The following is a 12,144-nucleotide window of genomic DNA, read 5'->3' on the forward strand; positions in this document are numbered from 1 at the left end:
ATCTTGCTAGGATTGGTTATAGGTTGCAAAATTTTTTATGATAAAATTTTCATACCAATTGAATCCTAGTTGCACATCTAGATAATATATTTTAGATTATATTTTATGCTAACTAGTTTGAGGCATAGGTTAAAATTTTGGAATTACCTAATTCACCTTCTCCCTCTATTAGGATACAAGCATGGATTCCTTTCAGCCTTCCCCATAAACACGAAGCCTCAAAGAATGTCACCTGAATTTATGTCCGTATCAAATCTTTCACTCTCCATTTATTGATATTCCTAAGCGTTAAATCTTGCCGTAATTTTCCAATAGAGTAAAATGCATCAGAGGTCCATCAACTTATAAAAGAGGTCATTTAGATCCATCAACTTCGGAATTGCATTTCGAGATCCATAAACTTGTAATTTATGTCATTTAGATCTACCGTAAACTTATAATTTGTGTGACCCAGGTCCATACCCCACCAGCTAGTCTTCATGCACTGATATCGCACCAACATAAATCTACACTGTGCTAGCACACTGCTGGAGTTTCGCTAGAAGGGTCAAATTTGAGCCCCGATTTCGAATCAAGTGCATAGGGAGAGGAGAGAGGAGGGATGAAAGATTTATCTTGGAGGTTATTGACATGTATTAGGATTCAAATGGGGCTTACAGACTGCCATTGGTGAGTTCCGGAGCTAGATATAACCTCGTCATATGGATGGAGAAGAGGGGGTGATGGTTTGAGAAAGGTGGAGGAGGTCACAGAGGGACTCAACAACATGTATACCGTGGTAGGGGATATTATATCTTCCGTGGCGTGGGTGACCGGATATGGTGGCGCTAGGTGTTGTAGTGAAAAATCTCGTGACAAGATTAGACTTGGGTTAACCCAGAGTGTTTCTCGGTAAGGGATTAAAAGATATTCATGGACAGCGATATCGGGACGACCATTGTGGGCACGTCTATAGCCAAACGACCGCTCATGGATGAAGTTAATGGATCTAAAAATGCACTTGGATCTAAGTGACATAAATTATAAGTTTATGGACCTAAAAATACACTTTCAGAGTTTCAGAGTTTATGGACCTGTGTTTTCAAAGTTTATGAACCTAAGTGACACAAATTATAAGATGATGGACCTAAAATGTATTTTTGGAGTTCATGAACCTAAACATACATCTTTACAAGTTGGTGGACCTTTGGTGCATTTTGCTCTTTCCAATATATATAGAATAACTAGAATCTAAATATGCTACTTTAAAGATCATACCATGTCCGAGAGAATAGCATCCTCTTGAAAGAGGTGGAGTTAAAAATCGATACACGACCATGCTCCTTGTATTTGACATTTGGCCATGTCATGCTGGGTGATCCACCGAGAAGCAACTATTTTTGGTGGCACTTTTACTCCCACAGGTATGCATTTTTGGAACTCCGTGCCTGCAAATGGTTTTCAGTACTTGGTGGCAGGTAGCTGGGGTTCCATTTGTTTCGTCTTATGAGTTTTGATTGGTAGATTTTAATAGTGTAGGTGTTGTTTGGCTCTGATCAATCTTTGATGTCAATGCACAATTGTACTCCCGGACAATAGCGCAGAAAGTGTTAAAAGCAGAGGAGACAGTTGAGTAATACTGTACAAAGGAAACTGGTCAGATATTTCTGCAGAAAGTAACTGTTGTACGAGAAGAAACCGCAACTACCATTCATGATAGCCAATGAATACATTCTCATGTGCATATTTTCTTTTTACCTCAATTTACACATCGACCAAAAAACAAAAATCAGAAACAGCATGGTAGTGATCACTGTAGAAAAAACAACAAAGGATGAATACATAGTCACAGCAAAAATCGTCGGACGGAAACTAGAACAAGAGCAGGTGGAGGAACTCTACAGGTTGTTTCATGACTAGAAATCCCTCCTGCTGCCTATGCTCGACCTGGACTGCTGGCTATACTCCGAGCTGAAGTCCTGGCTCCCGAACGCCATCCTCTGGAACTGCCTGATGTCCGCGGTGTTGGCGACGTTGAACATCTGGCTCTTCCCCGGCTGCACGCCGTTGCTGAGGTCGACGTCCGTCAGGCTGTCGAGGACCCTGACGACCTGGAGGGAAACCGGTGAGAGAGGCTCAGTTTGGTGGTGAGCAACATGTCATGTAAGTGTTGGATTGTGCACTTTCAGTTTTTCGGATTTGCTAAGTGCAAGGTCGATGAGGCTTTTTCAGCACTCAGTAGTTGGTACCTGCCCCATCTTGGGCCTCCTGGCAGCTGAGTGCCGGATGCACGCCGCGGCCGCCTCGATCGCACGGAACATCTCGACGTCGTCGAAGTTGCCGTCGAGGCGGGGGTCGACGAGCTCATCGAACTCCTGGTTCTCGATTGCCCGGTTCAGTAGCGGTCTAGACTGTAGTAAAGTAAGGTGGATTGCGATTCAGAACAGCATGTTGTCATCAGTGATCAGGTTGGTGTTGGTAGTAGTGGTAGCAGCACTGTGCTGGAGCCTAGTAGCTTACCCACTCAACAAGGCTCTCGTCGCCTAGGGGACGCGACGAATCGACAGGCTTCCGGCCTGTGATGAGCTCCAGGAGCACGACGCCGAAGGAGAACACGTCTGATTTCTCGGTCAGCTTCCCCGTCGACGCGTACTCTGGAGCCAAGTACCTGCGTGCATCAGACAGAGATGCATGATTGGCACTGATCGATGCAATTCCATCCTCTTTGTTGTTTTTTACTACTTGCTGATATGAATGAGCATGCAGAGATGCGTTACCCGAATGTGCCCATCACACGCGTTGAGATGTGCGTGACATCGTTCTCTGCTAGCCTTGCGAGCCCGAAGTCGGCAACCTGACCATGGACACGGATCAAGTGTCATCAGGAGCTGAACATGCGTTTCCCAGAAAGAGAAGTGTCTAGAGTTCTGAAAAATGTTGCTATTCTGCTGCGAGGAAGAGGAACAAACCTGAGCTTCAAACTGGTCATCAAGCAGGATGTTCGAGGATTTGATGTCCCTGTGGATGATCCTTGGATGACCTGCAACAGAAACACCAACAAAATTGGCTACATTTTCCTACCGAAGAAACACTTCAAAAGACAAAGGAATCGATGTCCAAGAAGATGAAATAATCCTTCTTACAATCCTCATGCAGGTAGGCCAAGCCGCGCGCCGAGCCCGCCGCGATCTTGACCCTCGTCGGCCAGTCCATCACCGGCCTTCCCCTACCATGGAGGTGGTGGTGCAGCGTGTTGTTGGAGACGTAGTCGTAGACGAGGAGGCGGTGGTCCTCGGCGATGCAGTAGCCGACGAGGGAGACGAGGTGGCGGTGGTGCACGCGGCTGATGATCTCCACCTCCGCCTGGAACTCGCGCTCGCCCTGTCCGCCGCCGCCCTTGAGCTGCTTCACGGCCACCACCTTGCCGTCGCCGAGCGTACCCTTGAACACGCACCCGAACCCGCCCTCGCCAAGGACGTTCTCGCGCGCGAACCCGCCGGTGATGTCGTACAGCTCGTCGAACGAGAACGCCTTGGTGTTGCCCACGCTCAGGTCGCCGGACGCCGTCGTCGCCACGCTCCGCGCCGGGCCCTGGCTCCCCATCGTGGCGCTGTAGTTGGCCGACGGGGCCCACTGCTGCTGGCCGTACCCCTGGCTCATCGGCGCAGACATGCCCGGGCCTCCCCCGGCGCTCATGCTGAAGTTCATCGACCCCGGCGCCGACGGCGGCCGCAGGAACGGCGCCTCGCCGGACAGGTGCTGCGGCGTGTAGGATGGCACGGCGAAGCCGGCGTAGTAACGGGCGGCCTGCTTCCGTTTCCGCCGCTTCGACAGGCAGACGAACATGCCAGCGAACCCAAGGACGACGATCACCACCACGACCGCTACCGCGGCTGTGGCTCCGGAGCTCAGCCCGCTGCTGCTGGACGGCGGTGGCGTGGCGCCACTATCAACTGCCGCCGGCGAGTGCGTGGCGGTCGTTGAGCTCGTCCGGGTCGGCGGAGGAGGGGCGTAATCCACGGTGGGGTGCGCCGGCGGCGGCGGCGTGGCGGCCACGGGAGACGCGGTTGGCTGCGCAGCGGGTGGGGGAGGAGACGGACTTGAAGAAGGCGGCGTGGCGTGGGACCGCTGCGGAGGGGGAGCGGAGGGTGGTGGCGGCGCCTGCGTGGAGGAAGGCGGGGGCGCGGCATTGTCCGGTGGGGGCGGTGCGACGGCGGGGGGAGGTGGCGGGGAGGTCGTGGGCACCGGCGCCGGTGGTGGGGGCGGCAATTCGGCCGGTGGAGGCGGAGGCGATGCCTCCGGCGGCGGAGGGGAGGCAACCGGTGCAGGCGGAGGTGGTGCAGCCTCTGGCGGTGAGGGCGGCGGTTCCGAAGGAGAAGGCGGCGGCGGAGTTGGAGAAGACGGAGAAGGTGGTGGTGGATTAGAGGACGGCGACGGTGGAGGGGTGGAAGGAGTGGACGACGTGTCAGTAGGTGGCGGCGTGGAGCCGGTCGGTGTCAGCGGCGACGATGAGGATGGAGGAAGGCCGCTGCCTGGGGTTGCCAGCGTGTTTGGTACGCTTCCAACGGCGCCGGCGGCCGCGCCAGCGGCCGGAGCCTGGAGCAGAGTTCTCATTCTCTTGTCCTACTTCTGCAAGAGCTGAGATTGGAGGGAAGCAATTAGAGCCACATTGTTCCTAAGATCATCCTGTCATGATTGCTCATCTTCATCAGATTAGTTCAAAGTCAACTCAGAAGCAGAAATTCATGGGTTCAAACAACATCAACGTCATGAACAAGATCGACTGTTCGATATCATTTTAAGTTTTTTCTCAAGAATCCCTTTGATCCCCTCCGCGCTGTGAGGAACAAGGATGAATGGAACCATGTGTCCATGTCCCATGGTTGAGCTCTGAACTTCTGATTGAGGCACAATTATTCAGTTTCAGTCATGACAACATCATGAGCGGAAATTATGCGGTATTTATGTCCCTCAAGAGATCAACACAGGAATGGAGGATTCGGCCGCCATTGCCGCTAGCTCCAATCAAGAACTAGCAGCAATGTCCTGCTAAAGGAAACTTGGGAAGCAGCATTGCTTCCAGACATGGAGTCCCATCAGGCCATCAGGTTGTACCATGAATAAATTAGAATTGCCACAGTTTACAGATGATCCAAGTGGTGTTGGACATGAAAATAATAATAATTAAGCCACCGCAGCATATGAGCTTTGACAAATCTTCCAATCTACAGATCAGAACATGATTCCTGGCCTTAAAAAATTACATCTCTTAAAGTAAAAAAAAAGAGAAGATTCTTTTGGCTCGCTTAAATTTCATGGAAACTTCCTTCCTTTCTTTCCGAGCAAATTATTGGGGCGGCATTTTCAGGTCCAAAAACAAAACACTGGAGAAATAGGATACTTTTTTTAAACGAGTAAACGAATGCAATATTCTATTATAACGAAGAATGGTGAAATAATCTGATACAAACATGATTATTTAACTCTAAAAAATAATAAGCTCACAATCCTCCGGTAAGGCCGGCCAAACAAGAATTGCGAAGAACAATGCAGGAAGCAGATCATAAGGAGCCATGGAATGGAACCGTACCTTGGATCACGATCAGGAAGACGGCACCGCCTCCAAAGATCAGACCGGAAACCACGCGCCCAACGCCGGCACCGGGGCGAGCCGATCGACGAGGCAATGCAGCTCAGCTCCCATGCCGCATTTGCTCCGGAGAAGCAAAGGATGGCTTGAGAAGAGGAAGGAGAAGAAGAGCAGAGGTTGATGGAGGTCTGCAGATATTTCAAGAGCGTGTTGCCATCCACCACCCAGCGACCAGCGACGCCGTTGAGGGGAGCTCAGGAACGTGGCGGCGACGACTCTGTGGCTGGGCTGTGCGTGCTTGCTGGAACACGACGACCGGAGTTTATGACTTTATATATATGTATGTGTGTACATGGATGCAATGATGCATGGCTTGTTAAACTTATATCTATGCAAATAAGGGCTGGTGAGGCGGAGGGGAATGAAGGACGAAGTAGTCGCCTCCCTGCCAGTTTCTACTACGCACTGCTTCCTTCTAAACAAGAGTGGAAGATTGAGGAGAAATGATGAGCTGTTGGCGGTGCTCCAGCTACGTGAAGACGAATGCATACGAACTGTCATGCACAGAGGAGAACGTATACCTCAGAATGCGTATTGGATGGGGGAAAGCGTACAGCGATGGAAGGGCGGCCACATTTGCTTTCGTTTATTTATTAAATTCTAGCCCACGAGATTTTAAATTAGGACAATTCAATCTGGTGGGCGTATACCAATCTATCCGATAGGAAGTACATCAGTCCATAAATATATCTATCTTTGAATAACAACATGTAAAACAGAAATTGTAGGTACATAGGAGTCCTGATGAAAACATCACTTTTTTCCGTGAATCAGGCATTACATCCTGTCCAGAATGAGATCATACAACAACAGGTATTGTTGACTGATATAAGCGGGGTGATTCAGCAACAATACCTGGAATACATCATCCGACAATCATTAGAATTCGAGCACGTCGACTATATCAATAGCAGGTAAGCTTGTTCCTATATACATTTGATAATTGTGAGAATGGTAGGCTGTTTAATGATGTTATTATATTTAGAAATAATAGATAAGAATAAGAACTGTTTGAAGAAATACTTGGAGGAGTGCAACGTCCTGGTCTTAAATATGGCTCAATCCTACTTGCACGCTGAGTACAATACGCAGTCACATCAATCCTGCTTACGCTTTCATCCTCACTTCGCGTAAAAGGATTAACCCAGATGTTGAAATGCACTTGGCACTTGGATTTATATGTTGGTGAGCCTTACCCTCAACTAGCAAGCTAGGACAACTTTCCACACATGCCATACCACACACATGTGGGCCACTAGTGGGCTCAATTTTGTCCTGGATCGGGATGTCATAAGGAGAAGATCAGCCCGAGCGTACAAGCCAAGTAGAAGGCACACAACATCCTGAGTTTGAGTCCACCTTGAAGGGCCTGTTTGGGACAGCTTATGGGCTAGCTTGTGAGCAAGTTTAAGCCGCGGGCTGGCCAAACGCTTCGCTTATGGGCCGCTTCCCCCCCAAGCGCTTCCCGACCGCCTTCATGAAACGAGCAGCTACCCCGCACCAGCTTCCGCAGCTTCTCGCTTCCCCAATCCATTCCCCCCACGCCGCCCCCCTGCGCCGGCCTCCCCGCGCAGCTCCCCTGCGTCGGGCCCCCCGCGCCGCTCCCCTGCGTCGGGCCCCCCGCGCCGCCCCCCCCCCACCGCGCCGCGCCGCCCCCCCGCGCCGTGCCCCCCGCGCCGCTTCCCTGCGCAGCTCCTGCGATTACCCGTCTTGGTGGAGGCCGATTTGAGCGACCAGAGCTGCCTAGCCACCGCCGACGCCGTGGTGGACACGATCCTGCCCGCAATCCCTGCCGCCCGACGCGAATCAATCAGTAGGTGCAGGCGGAAAGGTAGCCAACCAAGCAAACGGAATGATACAGCAAGGCCGAAAGGAGCTTACTTGCGGGGAAGGAGGACGCGGCGGACGCGGACGGGAAGAAGGCGCTATTGAGCAGGAGCGCACCGGCCAGGAGCGCCGGCAGGCCTGGCTAATCAGTCTCTGTTATTCGACTAAGGAGCGCTATGTACAGTTCACGTGTATACACTGATGATCTATCAATTATCTAATTTCAAATTATGTTATCTAATTTATAATTAAGTTATCATTATCTTATTTAAGAGTAATTTATGATTAATTGTATGATATATTAATTGTTAATAATTTATGAACAAGTTTCAGCTGTGCCAAACAGGGTCCGTGACCAGCTGCTTGTTTAACCAGCTGCTTCTCTGGCCAGCTAGCCACCAGCTGGCTTCTGAACAAGTTTCAGCTGTGCCAAACAGGGCCAAAATCTAGGAGCAGTATATTAAAAATCGACAACCAGGCCATATACATCCTAAGGACATAAGCTTTCCACTTCCACCAATCCCTAATAATTATCTAGTCTGAGTCAACAGAAATCATCGAAATAAGTGAACGCCGAGAATCTGTCAGGATTCTATGCTACTATTTTTTAGGCCGTTGGACCATGTACCATGTTGGAGCCTATTAGCGACAAATCTAGGATACCTTGGCAGACCCTAAATTTTTGTATTCAGCAGTTATCATCTAAGTTAGGGTTAGGTGTTGCCAATGAGCTTCAGCCCCGCAACCCCCCCCCCCCCCCCCCCGCGCTGGTGCATCAATGGAGATGATAGGGAGGATGGGAGCGAGGAGGAAAGAAGAAAAATAGAGAGTTGGAGGAGGAAGAAGGAGCTCAGCCCCCCCCCTCCCCCCAAACTATCTGTGTTGCATTCGCCACTAGGTGTTTCTTAGATTCCATCTTTCTTGAATAATTTGCCAGCATCGATTGTGAAACTCCCAACTTTGTGAGCTTAAGCATTCATCTGCAAATTTGTTACGTTCTTTCTTGTTCTTACTTGTGTTCCACGATTTGCGGAGCAACGATTAACCTTCGTGACGAGGAAAAACAGACAACATATGGTTGATAACCAAGAGACGACGTAGTGTTTCGGTTGTGGGTTTGAATCTCATTGGTCGGAAGCCGGATCGTTTATGTCGCGTTCTCGACCCTCCTGATGGAAGATAGAGCACCTCACGTTCCCATTAAATCCACTCACTTTATGAGAAATGGATTTTTTTATCGAACAAGTACGAAAGGTGTGTATCTTTGTATTAAGAAAAAGAATAGAACAATAACCATTACAGAAAACACCCACATGTGCATATTTTTTTAGAATACGTTCACACCTTTGGCTAATAAAACAACGGAACTGCCCGTGCAACGCGCACGCGCCCGCTGGGTATTGCTTGCCCATACCAGTGCCCGTCAGGATAAAATACACCCGCTAAGAAATTCATACCCGCTGCCAGGTACATATTATGTCCCAAACCCGTACCCGCGCGGGTGGCGGGTACCCGCGGGCTGCCCGTGCCCGACAATCTGTTAAATACTCAACCACTTAGATGTATCAGCTAATAGACACATACATAAAATCGAGACAATAATACATGATAAATATCAATCATAAGACTGATAGAGTGTTTCACAAATCATAACACCATTGATCACATCAGACATCACAAGTTCACAGCTAGATTAATATCCAGTTACTGTCCACCATCCGTAGCATGGCACCACTAGTTCACTACATTAGACATTAAAGTTCCAAAATAAACTTATTGGACCATAATAAAATGAGTATATGATGTGCATTCTTTATATTATGTCGGGTTTAAAAAACCCGTGGGTTTGCGGGTTCGGGTGCTACGATCCCATACCCGTGCCCGCGTACCCGCTGGGTACATATTATCACCCATTAAGAAACCCATGGGTATAGATATTAGCCCGTACCTGTACCATAATAGAGTAAAAATCTGCCGGGTTTCGGGTGTCGGGTACCCATTGCCATCTCTAGCTAGGCCTAAACTACCAGCACCTCCTACTAGTCGCGAGCAGACCAGGCCCTTGAATTCCATCTTCTCACCGGCAAGCAGCAAGACTCCAGCTAGGTTGGGAGGATTACTGTCAAACACACACCAGTTGTGTGATGATTCCATATCTTCCAAGCCCCAAGGATAATGAGAGAGTTAAGCCCTTTCCTGGTCAGATTTTCACCCTTGTCTCTACCCTAATCCACCAATCATCAAATGAAACTTCATCGTTGTCAAACAATTAAGATCAAAATGTATCACACATTATTCACCAATCACCACACCTTATGTGACTACAATACAAGTCAGTGGAACACATTTTTTCTAACACTAAACATTTTGCAAGTGTGCACATGCCGATTTTGCAATGCCACATTATATATTGATGTACCATATATGTATTAAGACAAGGTTTGGCTCAATGTTTTGTAACGTAGTATTACATTATTCAACACTTACGATCAACTATAACTTGCATTGTCAAACATAGAATGGTCACCATCTTGTGAGTTTACCTTACGAAAACTTGGAACCAACATGTTATATGTGTTTGTGCTTGAATTGAGAATGATTTGTGATTGATCTCCAACACCTTTAGTCGTGCATGGTTGATGAAGGCGAAGTAGTCGTACGCACGCGTAGTGAAGACGATCAGCAAGTATAAATTAAAATATTATTTCTATCATTTGTAAGATGCTCAAACTTATAGAAGTATATACGAAGGCGATGAGACAAATTCAGTACCAACACAAGGAAAGTTACCATCTGTCTCTAGGAGATTTTAATTTGACTAGTGAAGTACTTCTAATGAAACATAGAGCGAGGCATATCTTACTTACAGGATGTGATTTGACTGGTTTGTTGACTTCATCGACTTAAGAATATTTTAACTATAGATCGCCTCCCAACAAGAAACTCGTGTTCTGCATGGTATGACCTAACAATTTATCAAACACCCCACAGTAATTCCTGTCATACTACATAATAGATGACCAAAAAAAAAGTCTTGCAAGTAGACTCAAAAGCGTGCGTGCAATGTGTGGAAAACACTTTTGGTACTTGCTGAAATGTGCATATATTTTTAGATATTTCAGGGTAAATATAACACACAGATTTCTGGAGGAGATTTTTGCGATCTATGTAATAAAGGTTTAGCGAAGGCATGTTGTACTAGCGATCTATCCCGATTGGCATGTTGTACTAGCGATCATCGGCTGCAGCGAAGGCACTGTTGAGGTTTCTGCGGTAAGGTAGGTAACTTGCGCGGGCTTCTATGTTCCGCCTACGCTTGGCACGTTTGGCGTTCTTGATCCTGCGGATTTTTCTGTGATCCTTGTCTTCATCTTGAGGAGCGTTCGTCGTGTGCTCGTTGGTGGAGACGTCCGCGAGTAGTTCTTCATTGTACTCTCTTCCTGGTTCGTCATCGTCGTCATGCTCGTGGAGGGAGGCCATGTAGACGTGACATTGCGTGGAAAACTCTCTGCTCGAGCTGTAGTCGACGAGTACTGTCTTGCCCTCTCCCTCCTTGTTCATGTAAGAGAGAGGCTCGCCTTTCTGAAAAGGCAGTTCTTATGTGAAAGCCACAAGGCAGAAGTCGAACTCGAATAGCTTAGAGGCTCCATGCCCTTCCAGTACACGAAGCGGCCCTGTGGCGTCGAGGTTATAGTCAGGCCTAGATGACAACCCGAGAAGGTTTCAGAGTCATCATCCGAGTCCGTGTATTTGTCGAAAACAGGGGCCTCCCAACAGAAGGTGGCTCCCACATACCCGAGCTTGAGTAGATTATCCAAGTCCTCTTCCAATACGGAGAGGAACTCGGATTGAGTAAGCTTCTGGTAGACAGAAGCCGCATTGCGTAACCCGAATAGAAGTCGGGTACGCTCTTCCTCAGATCGGATTGAATCCGACCTGAGGAGTCCTGGTGCAGCACGAGTCGAAAAGTCGCGTCAACAGCAGACGTCTTTTCGATTTCCCTGGCTAAGTCAGGGAGCAGTGTCTCATCGAGATTGTCGATGAACTCGTCAAAATCGCTGCGTTGAGCTGCTGCAGATGCCTCCGGCTTCATGTCGTCGAGGAGGTGCCGACAGAAGCTGCCCGCGCCGTCAGCGACGCAAACCTATGAGCCGAAGATGAAAGTTGTACTCTCGTCGAGCATGACGCTGGTGAAGTTGAAAGATGCCATTGAGTTGTCCGGTGGACGCTCGATGAACACCCCTACCTAGCGCTCCAGCTGTCAGTGTTTAACCTCCAAACCCACCGAGGGATACTCCGAGATGGTAGATTGTAGGTGGGGTGTCGCTAAGATCAGGAACTCAAGTGTGCAAGGAACACGAAACTTTAAACAGGTTCAGACCGCCGAGAGCGTAATACCCTACGTCCTGTGTGATGGTTTGTATTGCCTTAGATGATATAATCTTTAGAGGAGATCCCCGCCGCCCTTATATAGTCTGGGAGGATAAGGTTATATGGAAGTTCTAACCCGATACTAGGTCAGGAGTTCTATCCGAGTTCTACTCGGGTAGTTTCCTTATTCCGAATATAGTTCTTATTTCCGAATATAGTTCTACTTATGTTAGTTATAAGTAGTGTAGTTATGAACCATATCCTACCCTTTATTTAAAATAAGTATGCTACGTGCGCAGTTCCGTAATTCCGAATGT

General features: G+C 48.5%; 1 protein-coding gene across 1 annotated transcript; it reads right to left on the reverse strand.

Moving 5' to 3' along the window:
* Window positions 1-1,665: 1,665 nt before the first annotated feature.
* On the reverse strand, window positions 1,666-3,825 carry LOC112889620 (proline-rich receptor-like protein kinase PERK8). Its single transcript, XM_025956346.1, has 6 exons — window positions 3,123-3,825; window positions 2,949-3,019; window positions 2,757-2,833; window positions 2,500-2,647; window positions 2,229-2,390; window positions 1,666-2,090 (listed from the first exon to the last, which is right to left on the reverse strand). Exons 1-6 carry the CDS (start codon window positions 3,823-3,825, stop codon window positions 1,896-1,898), a joined length of 1,356 nt encoding a protein of 451 aa, XP_025812131.1. The 3' UTR covers window positions 1,666-1,895.
* Window positions 3,826-12,144: the final 8,319 nt, after the last annotated feature.

This window comes from Panicum hallii, chromosome 4 (assembly GCF_002211085.1).
Source record: "Panicum hallii strain FIL2 chromosome 4, PHallii_v3.1, whole genome shotgun sequence".
NCBI classification, from domain to species: domain Eukaryota; kingdom Viridiplantae; phylum Streptophyta; class Magnoliopsida; order Poales; family Poaceae; genus Panicum; species Panicum hallii.